Below are 27,849 nucleotides of genomic sequence, written 5' to 3' on the forward strand. Positions count from 1 at the left end.
TCTATAACAAATTCGGGATTTTGTACATATATATAAATTAGTTGTGTAATAAATAAACATTTTAATGCGAGCTTGTTCTGTTAAGTATAGTTTAATAAAAAATTCATTTTAAACAATTTCAAAATATTCCCATGTGTTATGGCAATGGCACACGCCCACAACCCTGATTATAATGACATCCCACGTGCTTCCGCTAGAGTTTGCTTCTGCTCTCATATGTAGTGGGAATATATAAAACGGTGCCTTATCGCGTCAATTATCGTCTTCGGGGCCAGTTTATCGCAGAAACTTTTCTAATAACAGCATCCAAATGTGAACTTATGCCAAGCTACGTGCCTGGCATGGCGATGTCCTCGTACCGAACAGACCCGAAATAAACGTTGGTGCCTGCCTCCAACTCTGAACTGCCGCCCACTCATCATCAATAGGGCAATCTTTGGAACGCCATTTTGGCGTTTTCGAAAGTTTCTGTTATTTCATACATGAGCCATTTGCGTGCTTGTGTTTCCGTTTCCGCCAAAGACGCAGCTCGTTGACGCAGCCATTATGTTGTCGTTGGTCCAAACGGGACACGGTCTGGGCCCCCTCTCGCATCGTTCCCGTCACCACTGATTGGAAGTCTTAGTCGTTTCAGGGCTGCTGTAGCGGCTGATCTGTGTTGCACATGTGCGCGCTATAAATGCTCTCGTTATGTGTGCTCTTATTATCATAATCCCTTGAGTTGTTGCCGCATTAATTAAATTTAATTAAAGACGTTTTGCAACATTTCTCTTGTACGTGGTAAACGTTGCAAATTGGAAATCATGAACAGAGCACATGGTACATATAGGCAAAGTCAACCCCTCGATGCGTACCCCAAATCCAATTTACTCCCCGAGTCCTAGCCGACGGGCGTGAAATTAATTTCCATAATACGAAATGTCTAATATTCGCATTAACTTCATAAGTAAGCGAGAATGTATCAATTAGCCATTAAGGGACTTCCGCCTAACTCGATTCAATAATGGCTGAAACGACTTTGCTTAAACAGTTTTGGTTAAGGCGGTAAGATTTTCGCCGCGCTTCCACACAATCGGTCCCATTTTCACTATTTATATTTTACCTATATAGAAAAAATTCCAGAATATGTATTTTTAATGAAATCGGGTAAGTCTTACACATTTCAAAACTAAGGGGTGTAATGGTAAAAAACCTTTTTTTTCGAATATTTTAATAAACATTTAGAGCTAAGAACAAGAGTGGTTTAGTTGGGAGTGCCCCAAATACAGCTTAATTTTGCCAACACATTCGGATAGAGAAAAATACTATCTCATAGAACCCTTCTTGTTTTTATTGACTATATGTGCGCAGTTTTTGCCAGCAACCGACGACAAACTACGACCACGCATATAGTTCTAAAGGAAGCTCCCATTTGCAATGCCAAAACCCGGATGCCGGATGTGGTAGTGTTTTGATTAGCTCTGCTGAACAAAAAAAATGTTCCTTAAAGTTTTTTTTTTTTTTTTTTATTTATTTTTGGTAATTTTCTTTGTTTTTTTCTTAAGATTACTTTTGTTATACAGCGCCGTTTAATGCTTGTTTTTAACCATTAGCTTATAAACTTTCATAGCTGTTGCTTGCATGTTTCCAATGACTAAACTCATTTAAGGCGAGTATATGTCCATTGAATTGCTTCCAAGCGAACTTTGTGATCGTCTATTTGTTTATTTTGAGGTTTCTTATAACATATGCATTGCACTGCACTTTATTTAAAAATATTAGGGCAAGAGTTGCTGCATTTCAATTATATATGAGCCACTTTCTCTGTAATAGACTTGTAAGCCCTTCATAAAGTTTGAATATCATTCAATTACGTATATGCCGTGGTGAAGACATTTTGTATCGATTGTTTCGAAAACCGAATTCGATTTCAACTTGCGGCTGAGTGAGTAAGATTTTGGTTTTTAATTGATTTAAAATTTGTATATGTATGTATTTGTTAATAAATATATTGTTGTCTTCTACGTATATAAGTTGTCAGTTTTTAGACTAATCGATTCTTTTAATATTTTATGACTCTGACAGGTCGGTCAATGTCTTGGATGGGCTTTTGTTATTGTTGATTTGTGTTGTTGTTGTGTCAGAGACGTGCGAAAAGAGTGAAACAAGTTTTCTAAAATATTTTAATTATTTTCGTATCATCATATAATACACAAATTGTCACAACTAAACTTAAACTAGAACTAACAGAAATATCTTAGCATTAAACTCAAACAAAAATGTATGTAAAAAGCGTGTATTAAACAAAATGCGCCGATTTTCTAGGCCATTAAACTAAACATATTTCAATTTCAAACTACCAAAATATCATAAATATTGTGTGGCAAACAAGATTAATCAAACCCATTCAGATTTCAAAACAAAACAAAAGGCAAAGGGTTTTGCAGTTCACGTGGATGCATAACAAATTCCTATAAGAAATTATCGTATCTATGAGATAGTATAATAATATCACTTGAACCAATATGGGGGAAAACAAAGCAAAAGCATAGTTTAAAAATGAATTGGACTGATGATAGACGTGTTTAAAGTGACTGCAATGAATGTTAACCGTACTACATACACGTATATGTATATATTCATATATATATATAGTATATATAAGTTCATATTTGTAATATATATTTGTCGTTAATTTACGTTTTTGTTTGTATTTGCAAATATGCGTGTGTAAGATTTGCTTCACTTTATGTACGATAAATAAATATACTTTTTACCTTTACTTTGTATCTTCATTATATTAAATCAACTTGCAATTCTCCTCTCACTGTTTACGCTAAGTAAATTTAATTTTGGGAAGTTAAAACTCTACGTATATGGATTTTTACCGCGTTTTTTCTTTTTACTTGGCCTGCTCAGATTTATTGGTTGTGTTTTTTTCTTTTTTATTATTATTATTTTTTTTTTATATAATTTGTTGTAGTTGTTGTTGCAACCTTAAGCTAATACGTATTTCAGAGTTTACTATTTGTAATATTTAGTGCGTAGCATTCAACGCCGATTACAAACTTACATTTTATTTTTCTATTTTAATTTTTTACTTTAATTATATTCACTGGCAAAACGACATTTCTCTTGTTTTTGTTTGTTTGTTTTTATTATTATTATTATTATTATTATTACGTATTTGAAATCATGATTATGCTTTTGGGTATGTTGCATACCATTCGTTACACATTAGAATACACCTAATCTATTATATGGGGAAATGTTTGCGCCTTTTTTTAAGTTTTCATTTTTTTTTTATTTTGTAGTTCAATGTTGTTCGTTTCATTTTGCGTTTTTGTTTATCATGATTTACATTAAGCTGGTATTATAATTAATATTAATATGGCATTGACGGAACTAATGTATTTAGAATTCGTCTAAGCAAAATATAAAAGCATTAAAAGCATACAACAAATTTCACAAAACATGCAACACAATAAAAAGAAGATTGGAAGAGTTTTTCACTTAAGAACATAAACAAAAATTTCCAATAAATAGTATGTGAGTACAGAACGTACGTACAATCTTTATCTCTATAAGTAAGTAGGGGTATTATATTTTTAAATTCATACATGTATTCATAAACATAGTTAAACGAGTTTTTTTTTACCATACTATGTAATCCTACAGCAGTCGTAAATAATTTTACATATAAACTCGCTAATTGGTCATTGACAATGGGCCAATGTCCGCGTAGCAGAAGTTTTTGACTATCTGACTATTTGACTATAAAATATCGCTCATTTAACATGGTTTTCTCCAATCATTGTTGCCAGTCTGGGAACCTCTACGATTCAGCGTTTTGCTCTCGATGGCAATACTTTATCATTTACCGCTATTTTATATAGATCGATGGATTCATTAACATTACTATGCTGTGCACAGGGGGTAATTGTAACTGGTGGACATCCTTTGAATTAGGGGCATTCGAATAATAAACTAGTTAAAACAAGTTGGTTTCATACTCCTAGGCAATTCTGTCTATCAAATAGGCAATAATGTCTAAGGAAGTAGCGATACGAAAATCAAAATGTAAAATAAAGTCAAATCTGGGGTAAGAAATGTTTAAATATATAAAAATAATTAAAGCCTTTGCAGTTACATGTCCATTTGCCAACTCATTAACAAATTATCTGTGACCCACTGTGCACAGTCATTGATCTTGCTTGTGCACTGTATGCATGCACATATGTACTCGGTTATAAGTTCATGTATATTTATCCGTTATATGTAGACTTAAACGACTATTTACTATGTAAAACTTTACGTATTTGAGTTATCAACTTTGTTTTGTTTTTCGTATTACACATAAGAGACGAAAAAACGCCAAACTCAAGGCATCAAGCGACGACGACGACGAAGACATTGACGATGACGATGACGATGACGATTACGGTAGATGGTAGGTGGTAGGTGGATAGTAGACGCTAGTGATAGTAGCGGTAATAATGATAGTTGAGAGAATATCCACGCAACATTTAGGAGTTGACTTTACTAACCGCCTTGAGAAGATCGTGATTGTTCTTATCAAGGGCGCTCATCATTCCAAGATTTCCACCAAGACCAGCTCCAAGACCTGGTCCAATGCCAGCTCCAACTCCAACGCCTACTCCGACACCCATGCCTAATCCAAGCTTGAGATCGTTTTGACCGACAACGGAGTGGTGCAAGTGGCCCGGATTGTGTGTAATGATCGAGTGATGATCCTGCTGCTGTTGTTGCTGTTGCTGGTGCTGTTGTTGCTGCTGCTGCTGCTGTTGTTGCTGCTGCTGCTGCTGTTGCTGCTGCACTTGCTTGTTCTGCTGGGCGGATTTCATAGTCTCCTGAGCCTTCATTTTCTCTTGTTCCTCTCGGTCGCGGCGTGCCTAAAGCGTGAATATGAGAAAAAGACGGGAGAAATGCATATTAAGCGACTATCTAGATACATTTCTGGCGACCTATTTAAAAACTCCATCGCAATCGTTTCGATATGCTTCCGACAACTTACCTGTTCGTTGATCTCTTTAACCGCGCGCAGCTCCTTCTTTAATTTCATGCGTCGATTCTGAAACCAGATCTTGATCTGTCGCTCGGTTAGGCAGAGCGCGTGGGCAATCTCTATGCGTCGTCGCCGCGTCAAGTAGTGGTTGAAGTGGAACTCTTTTTCGAGCTCCAGTGTCTGGAAGCGAGTATAAGTCTGGCGGCCGCGACGTCGCGGGCATCCGTTGGGCCCTGCAAACGAGAAGAAAACAAAGAAAGTCGCGTTAGTCACGATTGTCACGCACACAGCTCAAGTGTTGCTATAGTGCTGGTTCCGTTTTTTGAAAACTCTTAACGAGCTGCGAAGATGCTGTCAGACTGCCAAAAATGGATTTTCGCCTCGCCTTATGGTTGCAACACATGTGAACAAGTATTTGCATCGAATCGGCTATTTTATGGAGCCCGAGTCCGTTAAGGCGCTTGATTTGTGCCCAGCCATTAGCCAGAGACAACACGAGCAGCAAAAACATTCCTGCTGATTTGGGAAATGTTTAATTGCGCGCTGAGAGCCGCGAATACTGGCGAAGAGCGAAAGGGTAATGCGTTCGAGAACAGGAGCGAAAACGGCAAAATAAACTAAAATAGTGAACAGGAACCGTGGCGGGAATGTGAATGCACTGCAAATGTCTGCTGCAAATTACGAGCAAAATAAATAATTTTTCTAACCAGGCCAGCTCTGACGTCAACCGTCAACTGACAGTCAACAGCGCCACACAGCGCAAGGCGAATCGCGGCAGGACATCAGCTCCCTGGGGGTCGGCTGACGGCTGGCCGGGTTCTGATTCCGATTTCAATGGCGATTGCACGGCATGTAAAGGGTGAACGAAAACAGCTTTCGCAGCAGTAGCTCCCGCTGGGATGAGAAACGTTTTCCAAGCATTTTTGTCTTACTTTTCTCGATTTTCTTTGTAGTTTTCTCTATTTTTTTTTTCTTTTTTTACCAATATTTCACGCTACCTGTGTGAATTTTTTGCGCGACGATGCGTGGATGATACAGCGAGCGAAAAGGCAATGGAAACGTTCAAATGGGAATGGGCTTCGTGTTTATGTTTCGGAAATCAAAATTTCGCTATCTGCAAATTGCAGGCCAGGGATCACTTTTCCCGCTTGCTGTTTTATGACAGCACCTTTCGTTTTGCTTTTATATTTTCCTTATTTTTTTTAAAAAGGTTTTCACGTCAGCTTCAAATTTTTTATGGTTGGGCAAGTTGCTAGTTTCCGACAACAATGCAAGGGACAATTTTTGCGTAATATTTTGAAAGGTGCATTTGTATGGAGTTCCACTGGAGTTGTAAATCATCACTCAAGCATTTTTTACTTTCCTCAGAATGGGTTTTATAAACGTTATGACCAAAAATTTGCAAGCGGCGGTAATTTACATCTGAAATGCAAGCGCTGCGTATCAAATCTACATATGATCTCAACTAGTATTTTATCATTTCGATTATTTTAATTGCACGTGAAATTCTGAAGCACAGAAAGAAATGGCCATAAAAATATTCAAGTTTCACGACTGACGGAACTTTGGCAACCTCCAAGAAACTTGAATTCTAATCAACCCCCAGTTAGTAACAGACAGGCTACACAAATGCTAAACTAATCTAAATTATTTACACGCTACAGTAAGCAGCTACAATTCGTCCCATAAATCACGACTCCCAGGACACACGCGCCCCTAAAAGAGATTTACGACACTCGCAATAGGGTCGCACAGGTGCGAGCGAGATGGCTACGTTATGCACAGGAGTGCTGGAATCCAATATGGCTGCCGCAGTGTCTGTGTCGGACAGGTAGACACACGCGCAGACTAACATACACACACGCAAACGCATATTAAGAAAGCGGCGGCGTCGTCATGGCAACGACTGTTGTTGCTGCTGCTGGCAGAGAGCGCTCGACGGCGACGTCGTCGCTGCCGTTGCCGTTGCCGTTGCCGTTGACGTTGCGGTGGTGAGTCGGCGCACAGTTGAGCAAGTCAAACGAAACCGGAATTTCTGAGAGCGGAGTTCGCTTTGAGCTAAACGGCAGCGGCAGACAAAGAGAAGCGCAGGACCAGAAATCTATCTCTGAAATGTGCGAGACATATTGATTTTTCATTCAAGTTTACGGCTGATTTTTGTAATGGCCGTCAATGGTCGACTCGTTTCGTCTCCGGCCCCTGCGGAATGCACTCAATGCAGTTTTACTCACAAGTCCATAACACTCAGTGGCGAGCGGGGCTATTGTAGAGAGATTAATATGAAATTCATATTAATATTGATAACTAAATTCCTAGACTAAAAATTTCTGATATGCAATGGGTCAATGAATTCCATGAATGTATAGCTATTGGACTTTTCTGTGAATATACAGTAAGATTGGATATGGAGCCACGATTGGCTTCTATTGAAATTCAATTGTTAGTAAATAAATAATAATAATAAAAATTTGGTATGCCCTGAACACATTGAAAATGGGTAAGAAGGCTATGGCAATGCAATGTATGTAACAGGCAGAAGGAGGCATCTCCATAAATTCGATATCGAAATCGTGTTTTGCGAGCTTATCTCGGAGCTAATAAGAGCTAGATACACCAAATTTGGTACTTAGACTATGTATGTATATACAGATCTAAAATAGTTTATTTACAAATAGTTCAATGCAATATGAATATAAAGTGTGCTGGGTTCAGGGTATCTCCTAGTCGGACACTACTTGGTTTGAATTGATCTGTCAACAACAGAAGTCCTGTCAAATGCTAAGCTTAAACGAATATACTTTGATATTATTAAAATGTAAAATGTATACGCCTATATAAATGAGAAAAGTTGTAAAGAAATTTAAACATGTTTAATAAATGTCTTATTGGAAAGCATTACAATTAGACAATTACAAATCTTTCATATACAATTTTTTCTGTTCCAATATATTTCCTCGATGCGTTTCTCACAGTTTGGTTTCTTGCAAACTCGTTTTCGATTGATTTAATTTTATCCGTGACTTCGATTGAATTACATCCCCGATGTACAGATAAAATTCAATGAATTTACTGCGCATTTAATTAGCGGTAACTAGAAATCCAGTTTAAGTCTGCAAAGCTAGCCCAAGCGAACGGGTTTATTGCACAATTCCGTGCAAATCAATTTTCTTTCTACTTTTAAAAAATCAATTTGCGCGCCATAAACTGCCGCTGCAATTGATTGATGATGCGGCGGTTCTAAAACAGAATCCGAAACTCGTATTGTTCATTTGGGCATCTAAAATGATTTAGCAAGTGGGCAGCGCCTCAACGCCTCATGCTCACTCAATGCTAGTGCACCAAATATCGAGGGGTTGGGACGACCATCGAGTAAACAAATGCTGCCTTAGGAGATGCCGCCATTCCAGACTCATTGGTTTTGGGAAAGTAGCGACAAAGGTGCGACTAGGGACTCAACGGGTCTCCGTAGCGGCAAATGGAAAGAGTGTGGAGGTGAATATTTACGGAAAGGCGTCCCAAGAAACCGCTGTCAGTAATGTGAATGGGTCGTTCTATATAATAACATTAAAAATTAAAAATATTCATTATAATAAACGTAATTGTTCAATAAACAGAGGCGCGTATCAACAAGCCCCAACCACAAATAAAAAGCTGACTGAAACTTATGATGACATTAAAATCATAAAAACAATTCAATGCGTACAATAAAGATACAAGCACACACACACACACACATACACACAAGCGCACGTAAATTGGCAGCCAATCCGACGGGCCCGGCTAGCAGTAAGAAAAAGCTTTTTAAGTAGTTTGTATGTGTTAGGGAATATGTATATGAGTTTTTCGTACACTAATATGCAAAGTACCTGCATGTATATATGCCTACGTATGTGCACATATCTAAGTGTGTATGTATCTGTGCATATGCATTTGAAATTTGTGTCCGTGGGGATGGCATGCACGGTCCGCTTGTTATCAGGCGACACAAAATTGTTGTAGAATAAACAAACATTTTGTTTATATTTTCTGTGCTTTTTGTTTCGATAAATAACAACAAGTTTACGTAACGATTGACATAAACTTTGAAACATTGTGGCTAGTGTTCTTGTGTTGACAATATTGTTTTTGTGGCCATTGTTATTGTTTTCTTTTTTTTTTTGCTTTTTGACAATTATATCGAACCGAGATCATGTTTTGAGAAATATTCTTTAATGTTTTCGACAGTTGGGTAAGATTTGCTAGCAATTCCTTATTGTTGTTTTTACTTTTAACAGCTTCCATGTTTGCTTCGATATCTTAAATGCTGCACGATAGTTTTCAAGAACACAACATCATTTGTGCAAGACAATTTTCTGATGAATCATCTGGATTCGAGGTGTGTCACCGGAAAAAGGCTCTCTTTCAAATCAATGCTCAAAAGGTTAACAATAAAATTCACTTAAACCGAATGTAAGGGGAAATGCTGTTTTAATTTTTAGATTGATGACTAGTCTTAAAGGTACATCATATGCATTGAGTTTTTCTATGTATTTAACTTATAAAAATATGGTTTCATATGTACATACATATATGATTAAGTTTTACAGAGTAAAATACAGTGAAACTCTCCTAACGGACACTCAAACCATTAGGAATCGGGCCATACTCATCTGCCCTCTAAGGGGATCTCGTCTTCAGCATACAATAACTAGCCGACGGTTGTTGTCCGCCCAAGAATATTTTCAGCTTTCAAAAAAGCAAAAGAAAAATACAGCATTACTGGGACCCCCATATAACCTTCAGGTATGTAAATACATAAGTATCTGTACAAATTATGTCGTCAATTACGTCTATTGTATCGTGACTCATATAATCAACGTAAAGGTCAGGCCCTGGATTTACTTTATTCGAGGAAATCCCCAAGTTGATTTTTGATGTTTAAATTATGTTATGCCATAATTTGGTACCTCGCGTCTTCTGCTAGGGTGCTTACGTCTGGTTAACAGAGGCATTTTTCTACAATTCATAAAAGTATATGGTTTGTTTCCGGTTAAAAGTGAACGGACAAGAGAGAATTGTTCGTAAAAATTTTAAAAATAACTGTGACAGATATTGAGGGTGTCGGTCCCATAGAAGTGTCCGTAAGCAGAGTTGTCACTTTATAACTAAAAATATTTACTTTTATACATTATGCTTAACAATTACTTTCGTTACCCGCTCAGCCGTATCATGAATCGCCATTTTCCAAACACATTGATAAAGAACGATTTAAAAAAAGATTTTTTAAGGAAGTACTCGAAGATTACAAGAGATAGAAAGAAATTAAACATGTGAGTACTATTAAGTATACAGACTTCACTTTTTTGATACGTTTGATAAATTTGTTTTACTTCAAATTGAATATTCGCAATTTCGTTACATTTTTGATTATCTATCCTTTTTTTGAGCGGGTTGATTGGGGTATAAAATTATCCTTGGAACGCTCTCATGATAATATCTTGTTAGCTACGTTCTTTTTCTGGCTATTGTTTGTGAAAAGTGTTCTGAAATTTTGATTGTTTCTCGCATCACTTGGGCTTGTCTACACTTGCCTTTGGAATTTTCACTGCTCAATGTGTTTGTGCCGGGCTTCGTATGTTTTATGCTGATTTGTTTATATTCTGTATGCATTTTCGAAACGAACTTCCCGGATGGCATGTTGAAAGATATATAAACAAACATCAGACATTTAAGAAGCCCAACAAACACGCATACAGCTCGGCTAATACAAAATGAACAATGCGCGCCCAAATTTTGATGCCTCAACAATATTCCCTGGTTTCAAGCTGGTTGCCCTATGGCTGGCGTCCCTTAGTTCATTGTTTCGATGAGCTTGGAGATGATGTTTTGAGTATTTAGCACAACTTGCACTGTTTTTTTGTTGTTGTTGAATACACGACACAAAATGGCTTCCCCAGGGACCATGCGTTCAATGGAAATGCAAATGCGAGCCAGCAGCGCCAGGACTAATTAAACTTTTAAAGAAAAGCTGCTTAAAGGCTGTTGGTTGACGGAGCTAGGGCTTCCTCATCTACTCCTGGGCTACATCTGGCGCCCCTTGTGCGGCTTTTAGCACACTGCGAGGACAAAGACAGCAAGAAATGGGGCGGGGCAGGTAAGCGCCGCCATTTACTTTCTAGCAAAAAGGGGGTGGCAGGAGCTACTGCTTCGCTAGGTTGCTGCCACTGCAAATAATTTATGTTTATTAAATTTATTTAAGTTTAATCAGAGTCGCGGCATTATGTTCTGGATGCGTCAGCGTAGACCGGCAGATGGGTGGGATGCTGCTTGTTCCCAAGGGGTGGTTTCTGCGAGTCCGCACAAGCTGCCTACAATAGGCTAGAGTCGGGGATGCTTTTTGTGCAATTTATGTGCAACGCGTTGCCAATGTTGTTGTTTTCGTGGGCATTGCTGTTGGGCGGACCCCACCCGTATCCCCCTCCCCACTGCAGCCCCAACTCCAACTTCAGAAGTGATGCCAGACAGAGCAACAGCAGTAGCAGCATAAATTGCTAATTGTGTGCTTAATCTTGGAAAATATATGGTTATCTCTATGGTTTGGCCTGCGCTGGAAAGTCTCTGCTGTTGCAAATATTATCAAGTATTAAGTGCTCACTCCTCGGGGATTAATATATTCTCATCAAATATTTCGCGCCATTATTGAAATTGCTTCTTGTTGCTGTTCCTTTTGCAGTTGGCTGCTTAATTCAACTGTCAGTTTAGGGAAATAGCATGTATTTTGGGGCTTATTGGAAAATATGGCAGGAAATTATTTGCAAAAGGGAAAACAGTTTAAGTTTATGCAAATACAAGATAAGTTGAAAGCTTGGCCAAGACAAGTATATTTCAAAGGAATTTGGGCTCTTTTAATTTGAATTACTTTTTATTATTCAAATTAATTTAGTATACTCTAAAATGCTTCCGTCATACACGTATTTTACACCATAGACATTTGTTTACATTCTACTACAGCACTTCTATATATTTAATTGTATTATCTATGTGTAACAACATTTTGTCCGGAGTGAGTGAAGCTACAATCTGAATTTTATATAGCTTCTGTAACAAAGGCTCACGCTGAGGAGGGGTTTTGGAAAATTCTACTCGCAAGTGTGGAAAAATCGCAAAAAGGGTTTAATTCCTTTTTGTTTACCATCCGATTGGCGTCAAATTCATATTCAAATTTTTTGACCAAATGCTTTAGATGGAAATTATAAATTCTAACTTTTGGTTGTTAATTTGGTCGACTTCAAAGTCATTTTCAAATATATTTATAGTATATAAGCTATGGCCTTTAAGATGGAGTTTAAGATAGTGCGCATAGACCAAAAAATACCGGAAAATACCAGCTAGTTTAATATTAGCCTTTAACAAATATTTCTTAATTGGCTACAATCATTATCTTCTGTGAAAGATTGTATCTTAGACGCTTACACACTTTGCGATTACAATCTAGATTTTAATACTATAATGAAGCTTACGCAAAACAGCTTTATTATTATAGGACTATAATAGAAGACGCTATTATATTTTTGTAATATATTGGATATGTGCCATTTATAGATTTGTCGTCAATTATCGATGCCTAGTTTCAAGGAATATACTGAAAAATAATGGTCTCCATCTGGTTCTTTAAAGACATGATACTGATAAGAGCGTGTACGCCTCCACAACTTCCTTAAAGAGGAGGAACTTTCCAGCGACACACATGTATGTGTCTACAGATTTGTGTGGGTGTGCGTGTACGAAGATACTCGCAAACATGCATAAATACATTGCTGTTTTGTTGCAAAGGAAACGGGAGTGAAAGGGAGCGAGAATAACAGCGCATAACGACAACAACAAAAGCGAAAACAACGGCGCAATGGCAACCATTAGAGCCATTCACCCTTACTGTCTTTATGGCATTTTTAATCTCGTGGGTGGTTGGCTGTCCCAGCACCACCCAAATGCCCACCCAAGCCCACATCTACTTGCGAGCCTCGTGTTTTTGGATTGTACAAGCAAAATAACAAGAACGGGATGAAAACGAAGACGAAGTCGCAATTTTTTGCACGCACTGCAAACACGGGGGTGTGATAAGACAAAATACCCGCCGTAAATGTGAAATATATATGGCCAGAAGTTAAAAGGAAAAACGGGCCACCACCCAAATGCTTTACTCAATAGTGCACAACTAGGCGATACCCTATAGCCAGCTCCGAGATGGCGTGGCAAGCATTCGAGCTTTCTCAAATACGTATAATCAAGCACGCATTCCGCAAGCTGCACACATACTATAATGTGCTGTGCTTCCTCTTCGATTTCGGTGCTTGTCATCATATTTTATGCACAAACAAGTAACTAAATTCTAAAAGAAGCGTAGCTGAAAGCTAATATTTTTCTTGATCTGCGTATGGTATACAGGCACAGATATTCAAAACTTGAAGTATTTAGCTTTAAGGCTCTGGACCTGAAGCATTCATACTGGCAGACAGACATGGCAAGATCGACTCGGCTTTTGGTACTGAGCAACAAAACATGCAATATTTCCTTCTGCCTGTTACATAAAGTTGTATAAAACCGCTATACCCCGCTTACATTTGGTACAGAGTAAAAAAAAAGCAAAAGCCTTGCTAAAGGAGGCGAGCAGAATGAGAGGGCGACTGGCCTCTCTACCCGGGCCCATGAAAGGTACGATAAATTTGTTGGCCTGCCCAAGGGGAGTGCGAACTAATTTTGAACAGACGATGCGAGGCAAGGCAGGCAGGCCTGATTCCATTCGGGCAGCTGGAACATTTGTAACGATGGCCGATAAATAGCATTAGGCTCTAGAATTGGTAATCCGCAAGATTTTTGCCAATGACGGCCTGTGCTTGACAGCTGTCATTACTAGTGTTGTTGCTGTAGCCGCAGCTTCCGGCCACGCGTTGCCAACTGACCGCAACTTAAGCACACTCAATTTTCGTATGTGTGTGTGTGTGGTGGTGCTGGTGGTGGTGGTGGTGTGAGTGTGCCCCAATTTAATTGCAAAAGAAAGGCGTTTAATGCGCATCAGTTGTGACTAAAATCACTGCGAATCGACACAACAATCAACTGTCATTCAATGATGGCATCGAAGTGGTGCCCAGAGTGTGTGTGTGTGCGTCTATATGTGAGTCTATATGTGAGTCTGTGTAGGTGTGGCTGGGTCATCAACACTTTTCGGTGCCTTTGTCTGGATGTCTCTGCAGCTAAGACGAAGAAAAGAAGACCAACAACAACGGCAACAATAACGAATTACAAATATACAACGAAAAGGTTCAACGGCGACTGCAATTGGCCTCGTCTTGCCCTTTGGACGCCTCATTGGGTTTCAGCAAAGGCGAAGAAATTGAATTGAAATTGATTGCCTTCATTGGGTAGTTGTTGTTATTGCTCTGGCTGTGGCTGTTGCCAGGTTCATTTGTGCGTTCTATGAACCTTGGCAACATTATATCGACTTTTATTGAAAACACATATAAATTGCGCCAAGCGATTTGAAGTGAGAAAAGTGCGCAGTCTCGAGTATTCCCGATGCGTTTACGGCCCACCGCACACAATGACATCGATATTGACATTGTCGCAGTAAAAAGTCCGCTCTCTTCAATCCCCATCCCAGGCAACGCACGGCAATCGCTGTCCCTATTTGGTAAAAACAAACACGAATTACGAATTTCTATTTCGACGAGCAACTTGAGCAGATGTCGACCATAACTTAAGTTGCGTGGGCTCTGCCATTTCGGCTTTAAACGATGACGTATTAAAATACCATTCCAAGAGGGGGGACGCGTCCCCCAGTTGCTCTATCAGCCGTTCCCCTGCCCTTCAGAAACGTGACATTTTAATTCGTATAAAAAGCATCAATCGATCGATGCATTTGCTGCGGGTTCTATATTTACCTAGCCGTACATAACTCATGCTTAGCTTACATTCTTATACCCACTCCCATTTCAGGATCCATTCCCGGACTCCGGCCCGTCCTATAGAAATTTCAATGTGCGTTGGCTGCCGTCCCGCAGCGCACAATGCTCGTAACTTCATATTGTCGGGGCTTCCCTCTCTCGCATTGGGTTTGAGGTGTGGTCCTGTCTGCTTGTGAGACTCACTCACCCACACACCAAAACTCACTCACATACACCACACACACACACATACACTCTTCACAAAGGTTCCCAAATTGATGTCTGGTAGATTGGATTGGTAGTATAACGACAGCAGACCACAAACATCGCTGCAGCTCAAACTTGAATACATTCGCCCATTTTCTAATTTTCTTCAGCGTTCGTTACCTGTCAAGCTTGATTAATGACTTACAGATACACACGAAACTGAGAGTGTGTGTGAATGTGATAGTTGCATGCAGTTCTTTGGTATTGGCTGTTTTTTTTTAATGGTGAACCCAGAACCCTTTTGTTGTACCCTTGATTGTTTACACCCTTCAGGTTTTTGCTTCATGATCAAATTACAAAAATTAATATAAAATATATATATTTGTACATACATATGCATGTAAAAACGAATGAATGCTTGGAAGTGTTGTCAAAAATTTTTTAAATGGCTTTATTAATGGCACAAGAAAAGTTGCTGAGCGTCTCTTAATTAAAAATGATTTTCTCAATTATAATAATAAAAATAACGAGTTTTAAAGGGAGGTTTCGAAAACAATGCACAAGCATAAGCCTGTTATTTATAACCTTGCAGTTTCCTGGATGATATTTCCTCAATTGTAAACCGAAATAACTACGCTTTACATTCGACTTCACTGTTTGTTCATAAAAAAAAGAAACATAATATAAAATATACAGTAAGTGATTGTTAAGCAAAGAAATATAGGCGCAGGCCGGTTGGTTAGTCAATCTGTGGAACTATACGAAAGTCTTATTAATCAATAATACACAAGGCAAGAATGCTTTTATGAGTATACGTGTTTTTATACTTATTACACTATGTATCAATTCAATAATAGTATTTTGTCTAGTAGGTATGAAGCGTATATGTGTATGTAACCAAAAAAAAAAATCAGAGGTCGCTCGATTTTTACCCTCACTCAAAACTCATTTTTATTGCTAGATTTGGTATGTACACACATTAAGATGTCATGGTTATGCCTTACATATTTCAAAAGGATTGGTAATTAAGCACCGAAGTTAATTAGGATTTCAAAAGAACATACTCTAGAGCTTAACCTGCGCCGCAAGCCGCATGTGAGCTTGTGTGTATATATAATACACAGTACATTGGATCAAAAAAAACATACTTTTTATGACAATACAGTTAGCTTAGATGATGTTTCGCCCAGCCTGGTTGGGTCTTCCAGGCTTTGTCTATGTGCTTACGTATGTATGCCTGGAAAGAAGCAATGTCTAGAAAAATGTCTAGCAAGTCTACTCACTCAAATTGTTTTTTTTCTATTAATAAACAAAAGCTTGGCATATATTGCGCCTGCTCTGAACAATTATAAGTGGAATTGCCCATTAGTTGTTGTTATATATGTAAATATTTATTTTTATATGGCTCATATCGCTAACGATAATGGCAGCAATCGCATCTCAGACACACATAATAAAAATTAATCTCTCATATTAATGACAACAACTAAAACAATTGCAGAGTGCATTAACCGGCGTGTATAATTTCGTAATGAAATTTATATTAACGACTTCTTGCACTAATTAATGTTGGCTGCCGCGAAGGCCCAACAACAATTACAACAGCGAGAAAGCCACAATCGGAATGGAGATCGTCACGCAGAGTGCGGAAAATGGCTGGGAAATGCAGTGGGACACGCGAGGCGTGAAAAACGACTCAGCAAAAGTTGCACCCAATACAAAATGGCAACAACAATTTGCTTAAATAAAAGTAATAATAAAACTATGCAGCGGATTTAACTAAATTCAAATAATAATTAAAATTAATTAAATTACAAAAGTTAGCGTCGAGAATTTGTGACATGTGCGAACGAATGAATAAACTCCAAATGGAAATAAAAGCCATGGGAGGGGAAAAGGTGTGAGTGTGTGTGTGTGAGAGAGAAAGAGAGTGCATGTGTGAGTATGTGTGTGTGTGAGTGTGAGTAATATTGTCTGTGGAACGTGTGCGCTTTTAATTTGATTTCGTCTGCAAATTTACATGAAATGGTGCAGGACGGAACGCCAGCCTCCGCCTGTTTGTCTGCCTGGCTCTCATTTTGACCCCCAGTTGCCCACTTACCCCGCCAGGCAGACAGCGCTCCCGCGCTCTCCTCTCTCCTCCCCCATGTAATTCAAACTCTTTCGCCAATTTGCGCCACTTGGGCATTAAAACCGCAGATTAACAGCCACACGGGGTAGTTAAAAACTTCATGCTGGCGCAAGGCGACGCAGGGTGACGCAGGGCGTCGCAGGGTGGTGCGGAGCTTCGTTGTTGTCGTTCTCGTTGCCGTTGCCTCGCACTCCCAAACGTGTCATTTCAAAATTTCTGTAGCCGTGGAGAAGAAAAAAAATACGCCACGAAACGTGCCGATAACACGGTGTCGCACATTTACCCCGCCCCTCTTCTCGTGACACGCCCTCGACAGGCAAGAATACGAGCGAAAGAGAGAGAGAGAGAGTAAGAACGAAAGTATGAGATAGAAAACGTCAAATGTAAATACCACAACAAAAAAATTAAACAAGAAACAACAGAAAATCGGAAATTAAACAAAACCGAAACGAAATGGAATTCGCTTATCGCGCCTCATAAATTAACCCTTGCAGCGTCCGAACAGACCCGGGATAGTGGCTGTAGATGGCCCTGTCAGTTCTCCGTCTCCCGCCCACTCAGGCAACCAACCAAGCAAGACAGATAGATTGCTAGACAAAGACGGACTGAAGACTGAAGAGACGAGTAAGCGTTAAGTGGTTGCTAGGGTCGGTAGGCCGTGGCCCGAAACGACGTTTATCTGTGCCGGGCAGACACGGCGAAGATGCAGATGCAGATGCATACGCTATAGATCCGGCGACGCGTTCAACCCACTGTTAATGACATTGGCATCCGCTGTGGCTGGATCGAAACTGTAATCGTAACTGCAATTGAAATTGAAACAAATGCATTGTGCTGTTGATTGGGTCGCTTTGACAGTGAAGCGATTGAAACTAAAACTCAGTATTCGACACGGATTGAGGCTAAAAATTGAACTGTTGCGATTGTCAGTTTGATTCAATGCCGCCTCAGTGCGAACCCCAACCCTGACGCGATCGCTTATCATGAGTTATGATTATGGCATGTTAAATTAATAAAATTAATGAATATTATTGTTTAGCGAGCTTTACGTGCATATACCACAATAAAGGTGATAAGGCGAACCATATAAATCTCCGAACCTGTATATAGGCAGCCTAGAGTCGATCCAAGGACAAAACACCACCCCATCCTCCAACTCTTTCCATTAATAACACAAACTAAGAAAATACAATTCTATTCATATGCATTGTTCAACTGATAAATACAACTTTTAAACAGAGACTTTTTTGTTGCTCTGTTACATATAAGAAAATTGCTCTGTATTATTTTGTTTTTTTTTTTTGATTTTGTGTAAAAAACTCATTAATATACAACTTTTTTAAATTTGAGAATAAACGAGGAAGCAGTGATATCTACGGCACGCTGAAGACTTAAAACCCTTCCATACCCAAAATTTGCATAAATTTTTGATTTATTGTTTTCTTTCACCTAAAAGTTTGGCATATCATGATAATAATAATATTACTATTATATTAATAATATTACTAATAAATTATACGACCTATATATCGCTTTCTTTTCCCCTACCCCTCAACAAATTTGAGAAGCTAAAAACGAAAAGCTTAAAATATTAATTACAATTACTGACTGTTCTAAACGAATACTTTGCAACTACAACTATTCAACTGAAGAGCTAGGTAAATAAATGTATAGATAAATATCGAATTCCGTCTACTAAGCCTATTCTAGCACGATTACAAATAAAAAAAAAAAATAAGTAATTTAGACCAAGCGCCCAGAAGTAATTATTCACATCTGAGGACAAATTGGAATGAAAGCGAGTTAATTACTTGTCAAACAGCGGCTGTTAGTGTTGTAAATTGAGCAAATGACTCCGACAACACTCCCATGGCACCCATAGTGATTTATTTACAGAGCAAACAAACGAAGCCAGCGGCGATCGGATAGGGGCAGGGTAAGCCAACTCGAATATCAAACGATCTGTGAAGCTAAAAGCAAAGCTCTGGCACGTACACAAGCCGCCGGGGCTTTGTCTGCCTCTGCCACGGTTCCCCGTCAAATCCGACTCTTATTTCGGCTCTGTTCCAGCTGAAGCTGCCAGACTGCATGGGCTCCATACTTGTTTGAACAACGCCAATTACACGTCTTGCAATTACATGCCACCGTCGGAATCAAGAGCAACAGCTCAAAACTTAAAGTTTGACATTCTCTGCGTATGCGCAATGTGACCGTCCGTTAGGAAGTTTACTGCTTCTACTACGTATTTAATTTTAATAAAGGGTACTAGCCAATTTATGACCGCATTTACATTAAGGATTTCCACTTAATAAATCATTTCAGTAGAATTAGCCAAGGAACTGCTTTATCAAGTGATAGCATCGAACAGAACAGACTGAAGCAGAGCATATGGAGAATACTATAATCGAAACCAGATTATTGATGTATTTCAAATACTCGATTTGTTCGCACATTTATGTTGCTTTATATGTCCCAATTATCAACTAATTGAACCAATGGCTGCAACAAAATTGTTACGTGTCACATATAAACCGAATCGAATGGCGGGCGCAGTCGTTAATCTTTTTATGACTCCCATTGTGTGCGATCGTGAGCTGGTGCTACTTGTGTTTGTTGATGACTGTTCTTCTGTATTAAGAAACTTGCGTTTTATAGACGATGTCGTTGAACTAAGTAATTAAAGCGAATTGCATAGCGGCTGCCATCTGGGCCACATGGAGGGAAGCTTGAAAGCTGCCTAAAGCCTCCCTGCATATTGTCGGGCAGCATAAGCAACGCCATTATCGCGCATACTTATTAAGCAGCGATCATTTCGGTGCTCAGAGTGGAATCAGAGACGAAACGTTGCGGTAGCCAAGGTGATCATCATTATGCGTGACGCAGGACCATGCGTAAACTCGTAAATAGATCATAAAACGCTCGTAAAATTAATTTAACGACAAGAGCATCAACTACAGTCGTAACAGAGAACGCTTCACGATCTACGTTAACAATCAAATCGATCAATCGAATTTGCTTGAGTAAAGTCAAATCGAGTCGAGTCGAGTTGAGTTGAGTTGAATTGAATTACACTCTCTTTAATGGCTTACTATTTGGCGCCTCGAATTTGTGAATTTGGTTGTCTACCCAATTCAGACTCGGCCATTTATATGGGCATCACACACATGGGCCTGGCATTTTGGGGGGCCTGGGTGCTTCCATTTTAATAAGCCGAGAGCGGCGAGCAGTCTATCAAAGTGATTTATGATCTTACCCGACACTTGACTCGCATGCCATATTGGCACTATAATTTCTGTTTGATTATCTTCCCCTGGCAGTAACTTTCACAGTTTCACAGTGCCTGCCAGTTGCCGGATGTTTCCATTGTTGTGTGAAAGATGTTAGCCGGAAAATGACTTCAATAAACAAACGATCGCACTAGGTATGCAATAGGATTCAAAAGATTGAGCGCAGGATTTATGACAGGTCGCTGTAAAAGTCACAGTCACAGTCAGCAGGAGTGAGCCTTGTGACGAATGAAGCGAGAAGGGTTCAGCTGCACATGGAACGCTCGTCGGCACGCAGCAGGTAAACATGGTTCAAGGACAGTCCGACGTAAAAAAGAAAATTATGGAAAAGGCTAGAGGCAGCCGTTTTCCATACTTAATAACTCATATTTATGCATGTAACCCATTGTCCAATGTCATTCGATGGATTTTTTCAAGGGTTTCGCTCACTAAGTGCTTTATTGGCGGTACTTACCATTAAAATCGCCACAAACGACACGCTCAAAGGGACTTCCCATCCAATCTGTAAAAAAGGAAAAGAAGAATGTTGAGTTTTTTAATGCATGTCATAAAAAGTTAGTGAAGGTTGCATATGTCTAATTGCGCGTTTAGCCTTGAGCGGGATAAAAGAGATCTAACTACACATGGATCACATACACACGCTCACACATGGTTCCCTTTCCCTTTCGCATTCCAATGACCTAGCTAATTATTTACCATTGTTTTTTCGACTTTTCTTGCACAGCCCACAACATTCACCAGCAAACTGTCCTCTGTTTCTATAAGTCTTTGCCTTTTACTCAAGCAAGCCACTCAATCAAAGTATTTTAAACTTAGTTGTCAGCTCCGTGTGCAAAAAGCGAAGCCACTGCAATTCCCATTCCTATTCCAAGGTCCAGACCACCAACAAAGTGGCCAATAACCAGTGACCAGTGACCAGTGACCAGTGCACCGCGCACAGTTGAACCGGCTCCATCCAAAGTGGACCACGACGACGACGTGACGCCTAATTAATAAGCAGATGAAGCTGTTCGGCGTCTAGCCTGGCGCGTTTTTAATTAAAATACACAAATTTCAGTGCAGTTGCCCTGTCGCTGTTGGCATTTTATGGGACAAACAGACAATCTCTAATACGTATGCATGTCAGTATGTATGTTGTATGTACAAATTCGCCAAGTCGCCAGACTCTTAGAAGGTAGGGGCTCTGAGTAGGGTAGGGCATGGGTTATTTGGTCGCTTAGTGATTCCAGAATTTATATGTACGCATACATAAATTAATTCAAGTAACCAGTTTTCAGACTCTCCTTTCTCTCGCTCTTGTTTTCTTTAGCTTTGCTGCACGTAATGCACTTGGAAATTCTAATTTTCTTGAGCCCCCGCCGCCCCTATTTGCAGATGTTGCCTGCATATTTTGAGTCGCGCTTGCATCGCTTTTCCAGATAATTAAGAAAAGTTAACCTCTTTGCTTTCTTATCAGCATAATCAGGCACAGCAGCTACTCGTCTCACACCCTGCCGTAAGCAAAGCTACATGGCTGCAACTTTGTAGTTGTTGTCTGTTGGCTGGTTGGTGCAACGATGTGAAAATGAAAATTCATTCAGACGCCTTGGCGTAAAATATTAAAATTCATTAGTTAAATTGCATTTGGCAAGCATTCAGCTGCAAAGCGGTGCCGTGCCCGCTGCTGCGTCCGGGTCTGGCTGGCTCTGTGCTCTGTGCTGTGGCTCTGGCCAAAAAGTGAGAGCGAGAGGCAGAGAAGAAGAGAGAGGGAGAGGGAAAATGGGAGAGAGAGAGAGAGAGAGAAAGCCAATGCTTAGTGGAGAAAGAGTCGGTATCGGGGCAAGAATGACAATGTTGCCTATGTCTTGACATGGACTCTGGCTGCGCACTGCCCTGTCTGACGCTCTCTCTTTCAACTGCATATGCATTATTGTATGAGTGTGTTGGTTGCCTTTGTGTGTGTGTGTGTGCGTGTGTGGCTGCGACGATATGTCGCGCACTTGGCTGCCATAATGGCGTCATGCTCATATTTACTTTCATCGCAGCCAGTCGTCTATGATCTCGTTGACAATTTTATGCTGTGGTGCTGTGAGCTAAAGATATGCAAAATATTTCATTGTGCGAAATACCGTTTATCTTCTAGCAGCAGCCAGTCCTACGGGTTTCCGAATACTCGATTTGTCTTGTTTTTATACAGAATCCTACGAGTTAACTATTTAGATGCGAAAATTGGCGCTAACTAAAATTTTTAGTATCGAACAGGACAATTAAATATATTTTAAAACATTATTTCAAATAAAACTTAGATACTGAGAACATATAAAAGAAAGATGCACAATATCTACTATATATAAAATAGGTAAGGAATATAACGATAAAGAAAAATGCAATACTTTGTCTGAGTCCGATTAACCCATGGAATGTTTGAGCTGATACAGTAAATGTTGTTATAAATATATAATCGCAAATGATATCCTATTTTTATCTATAATCTCAGCTGGAAGATAATCTGCTCCATTATTAATGCGATTCTTAAAAAACGGCGAGTGATAGCGAGTTTATAAATCAGTCTAACTGGTAGTATGTATATTCTTATTGTGGATGCCATAATTCACAAGCCATTCAACCGCAATCGAGAGGAAAAACTGAACATACTGCGAGCATTATAAAGAAAATCGTGTTGATGCAAATGCGGAGCAATAAATAAATATATCAACTGAGCAAAAATGCGATGCAAAGCAAGGTTCGCGTAAATTAAACTGACCCACATAAATTGCATGCGAATACTGTACTACGTTTAACGCATAAAAAGAGATCAGTAGCACCACCATAGCCAACACCATTGAAAGCCCAACAACGACAACAACAGAAATAAATGAAAAAGCAGCCACTCACATGGCAACGAAAACAATATGTATCTGTATCTTTTGCCGAGTATCTGACGCTGAGTGATTGCCAGTTTTGTATGCGCGGGGGCACATCTAAGCATGTGTATGTGTATGCTGGTATGCGCTGTTTGTGTGTATTTGTGTGTGTTTATGTGTGTGTTTGTGGCAACCTTGAAGCTATTTAAATTACAAATCGACGAGTCGCTTCAAAAAAAAAAAAAAAACAACAACACATTTTTCAACTATTTTCATTTTTATTTACTGCCGCCACTTTTTAGCTCTCTACTCGTCTGTCTGTTTGCCAGTTTCAACGTCTTTTCACCCATCCGACCGACCAACCGTCCGTCTGTCCGGCCGTCCGCCTGTCGCCGTCAAGAAATAATTTTGTAGTTCTTATTTGGCGGAAGACTTATGCGAATCGAACGACTTGGAAATGCCCCGCAAAGTGTTTATTATGAATTTTGAATTGGCTCAGAACGAGCGCATTTATCTATTGTTTATACGCCCGAATGGCCATAAAGGTATACATTAAATGGGCGAATCCCCCGGCAAATTGTTCGTCTTCCCCCCGCCCCCCCCCCCCCCCGCTTCGTGGCGTTGATTTATGCCTAATTTAATAGAATTTTTACGTGCTCCAATGATAAATTAATAGGTTTCTAACGAGCCAAAATCTAACGTCTGCTGGCAAACTTCTCGCTGACTTTACTGACTCACCTGTGAGCGTCATCCACGGATAGCGGGGTAGATCCGCAATACTCTGTCCTGCGCCACCAGCTCCCGGTACCACGCCGGATGCGGGCTGTGTGCAAGCGTTGCCCAGCGAGTCCACGCCAATGGCTCCTGCGCTGGCTGCGGACACCGCAGAAGCAGCCGCGTGCTGATAGAACTGGGCAAAGCTGGCGGATGCCGAGGCAGGTACGCTCATCGACTGGTAACTGTTCATCACTGTGTCCGTGTACCTGCTGGTAAGGCGAGAGAAAGGAAAAAACGATAGACGATTAGCATATTTGTATGTACGTGTGCCTGTGTGTGAGAAACACTCTCCCGCCATAAAAGTCACCAAGCCAGATGCTAATGAGCCACACACAGCGGCCTGTGGCCTGTGACTTTACCGGACCCACTTCTGTACAACAACTGTAGTTACGTCTAATTTGTCACTAATTCAGTAAACGATACGCCCGCGGCGAGGTCCCAGCTCTTGCTTACGGCCGTATGCAAATGGCCGCAGCGGAAGGTCAATGTGCGTGCGAATCTTGTGGCCTGCGACAAATTACCAGCAGGCACCACCGCAGAGCTGCTCTAATTTGCCCAGTGGCTATTTGAGAACTGTGGTCCTTAATAGCCACTCGATGAATGGTCAGTGGACTAGTCGATAATTAGAGCATATTCCAAATGGATTTGCGGTTAGCCATTGCGGGTTCTGGTTTCGGCTTGGCCGGGTCCAATATTTTCAGTTTTTTTGACCTAAACCAGGCACATCTAGCCTGAGTGGGCCAATTGGCCAGCCAACTGACCCAATAACAATAATATATAATCTGTATCTATAAAACTGTTTATCGTGACTGATTGAATGGCGATCACCACGCAGCCCAAACTAGAAGCTCTATGAATTTGTTGGGTGATGTTTTGGGATCAAACTCATTTCTAAGGATCTATATGAAAATTAATTTGGAATATGGACTACTACAGACAGAACTCGTTGATCCCAATTTTGTTTCTTAGTATTTAGCCTCTCGTATTGTATGCACAGATCTAGTATATTTCATTTTTGAATATTATAGTTGAAATTTCAATTAAGACTACACCCATAATTTAAACGATCTTGCCGTTTTGACACAACAAGATCTACTGAAGAAAATTTCTTCGATCGTTAACATGCCACTGAATGAAAATGAGGCAACTTTTTTTTAACTGCCACTGAATGATAACGGTTACCCACGTAAGGTAAACAGTCCAAAATTGTATTTTCTTGGTTTGTACTATATGAAAAGTCATTCCTTGAACACCCTTTTGAGCTGCCCTCACAAACGTTATGTCTTCCTTCTACACATGCATACACATAACCACACATGCACATATGCTTGCTGCGCTGCTTCTTTCCTTGGCCATACACTATGAAAAATGCTTTTGTGATTTACTTCGGTGTTTATTGTCCGGTGCTTATAGTCTATGAAGTTTGATGAAGAATCAATTTGGCATTCAAATGTGTGTAAGTACCAAAGTCAAAGACTATTCCCTAAATAAATACGTGTTTTTTTTTTTTTTTTCAATTTGTTTGGGATATCGAGAGGTATCCACAAATTGAATATTCTTTCGTAGACAGCCTACATGCTAGGTTTGGTGCCTCTAGCTCTTATATGCTTCGAGATATGCTTAAAGATCAGGATTGGAAAGTCGATTTTTATCGATTGCATGAAAACAGGGCAAGCTTTCAATGATCTGAAACAAACTTGTACTAGAAGGTCCTCAATGGGCTCAGGTCTTGCACGTCGTACTACTTTATAATTGAATTTTTCAAATCCTAGTACGAATAAAAGCAAACTTTTTAAAACTATCAAAAATCAGACTCCCACAGAGAGCTGCTGTAAGAGACATCGCGGCCATAAACGAATCTATTGATGCGGTCTTCTTTAAATTGGCTTTTCAATTAAGATGTGAAGTAAATATGATATCGATTACTAAATCAAAATCTCGATTAGTGTGTACGTTTTTCCCAAAGATATCGTCAACAAAACATTTTTTAAATAGAAGAGCGCTTACGGGAACCGTTAGTCGGTATTAAAGTCAAAATACCTAAAATAAATGGATATTTTACTAAACTCACCTGCAGGATTTGTCTTCCAGGCCCGAAAAGCCTGGCATGCCGGAAAGGCCACCATGGCTGGTGGGATGATTTGACACGTAAGGGTACATCTTGCTGGTGGGTATGGCAAACGAAGAGCTGGCCGCAGGAGAGGGCGAAGAGCTGCTGTCGCCGGTCTGTGAGTTGCCCGCCGAAGGTGGCGTCAGCAGCAGCTGCTGATGGGCGTGGCTCAGCGACTGGTGGCCACCAAGACCGGAGACGGATCCTTGCGAGCTTACCGCAGCTGCAGCGGCGGCTAATTTGTTGATGTGCTGCTGCTGCTGGAGATGAAGAGCGGCCGAAAGGGACGAGTACTGCGACTGTTGCTGCTGCGCGGTTGATGAGGGCGAAGAAGAAGACACGGGCGAGTTAGACGACTGGCTCAAATGCTGTTGGTTAAGCTGGCTGCCGAGCTGCAACGCACTGGAGCTAGGTGACAGCGAGGACGATTGCAAATGGCCGCTGCTATGGCTGTTGCTGGCACTGCTGCCCGGATGAACTCCCGGCGACGAGACACTGGATGCAGAGGCGGCGGCTGCGGCGAGGGCGGCGGCAACTGCTGCTGATGACGAATTTGGGGGGGTTGTGGTTAAGTGCGAACTGATAAATGGCTGAAACTGTGGGTACTTTGGCAGCATACTATCGAAAACAAATTTTGACATTGCACATATTTTTCTCTGGCCGAGAATTGCCGAATTTCGTCGGAGTCGATTTAGTTATTGTCTTAGTTCATTTGAATGATGCCTGACTTGATGTCCATGTGCTTAATCTTTCGGATTGGCATTCACTCTCATGGATGCAGCTTTTTTTAATCTGAATCGATGGGTAAAACTTGAGGGTACTTTTTCATTTGTGTGTTTGTGTGTGCTCTTTAACAAATTTGGTTCGAATTCAGCCAACAAATGGTGGTTTCCTTATGGCGCTTCTCGTGGCATTCAGATATCTCCTCTAATGTGTCATATTTATAATAGGAACTTCAAATTATACTTATATACTTGCGTTATCTTGTTTACTGGAGTTTGACTTCCTAAAGAAGGTAACAGAAAGGTCGTCGACCTTATGGGAGAAGTATTCTAATAACAACAGAACCCTTTAAACGCAAATTCAGGAATTTATTATTAGGTCCACCTGATTTCTTAGCTATACTAATACGATTTAGCTGGCGGATTATCAAGTCGATAAAACGCCTCTTTAAAAAGGATTTGCTTTTACATATCAGACATAGAACAAGAAACAATTCGAAAACAATAAATAATAAACTAAATACGAACTGATGTTAAATACCAACGGAAAGACAGAAAAGTAGTATAAGCACAGCAACGACAATCGACTTTTTCCCACATCGTGTTGCCACAATTATACATAAGTTTGGTATATATATATTTTAAGACAATTTATGTCTACTGTGCGGAATGTTCAAGGGACAAATCATTTTCCAATTCTAAAATGATCAGTTTTAGCAATTTGGATAAATTGATCATCTCTGAGTAAATTAATGAAAACGCACTTTGAGGATAGCGAACCAATAAAAACCGAAATTATACTTTTAGCTCTGGGAATATATTCTCACAAAATAAAAAAGAACGGATA

General features: G+C 39.9%; 1 protein-coding gene across 1 annotated transcript; it reads right to left on the reverse strand.

Annotated features, from left to right (window-relative positions):
• Nucleotides 1-3,104: 3,104 nt before the first annotated feature.
• LOC115765004 (homeobox protein abdominal-A) lies at nt 3,105-26,972 on the reverse strand. The gene is made up of 5 exons (XM_030708351.1): nt 26,242-26,972; nt 24,132-24,379; nt 21,005-21,052; nt 5,015-5,238; nt 3,105-4,892 (listed from the first exon to the last, which is right to left on the reverse strand). Exons 1-5 carry the CDS (start codon nt 26,919-26,921, stop codon nt 4,506-4,508), a joined length of 1,587 nt encoding a protein of 528 aa, XP_030564211.1. The 5' UTR covers nt 26,922-26,972; the 3' UTR covers nt 3,105-4,505.
• Between the last annotated feature and the right edge of the window lie 877 nt (nt 26,973-27,849).

This window comes from Drosophila novamexicana, unplaced genomic scaffold, assembly GCF_003285875.2.
Source record: "Drosophila novamexicana strain 15010-1031.04,08,12 unplaced genomic scaffold, DnovRS2.1 tig00000877-arrow-arrow-pilon, whole genome shotgun sequence".
In the NCBI taxonomy this organism is placed as follows: Eukaryota; Metazoa; Arthropoda; class Insecta; order Diptera; family Drosophilidae; genus Drosophila; species Drosophila novamexicana.

Coding starts and splice junctions, on each gene's coding strand:
- LOC115765004 (XM_030708351.1), bottom strand. CDS start 26,921: ATGTCAAAATTTGTTTTCGATAGTATGCTGCCAAAGTACCCACAGTTT. Junction 24,380..26,241: donor CTGGAAGACAAATCCTGCAG/GTGAGTTTAGTA, acceptor TCGCCTTACCAG/CAGGTACACGGACACAGTGA. Junction 4,893..5,014: donor TTAAAGAGATCAACGAACAG/GTAAGTTGTCGG, acceptor TTCACGCTTTAG/GCACGCCGCGACCGAGAGGA.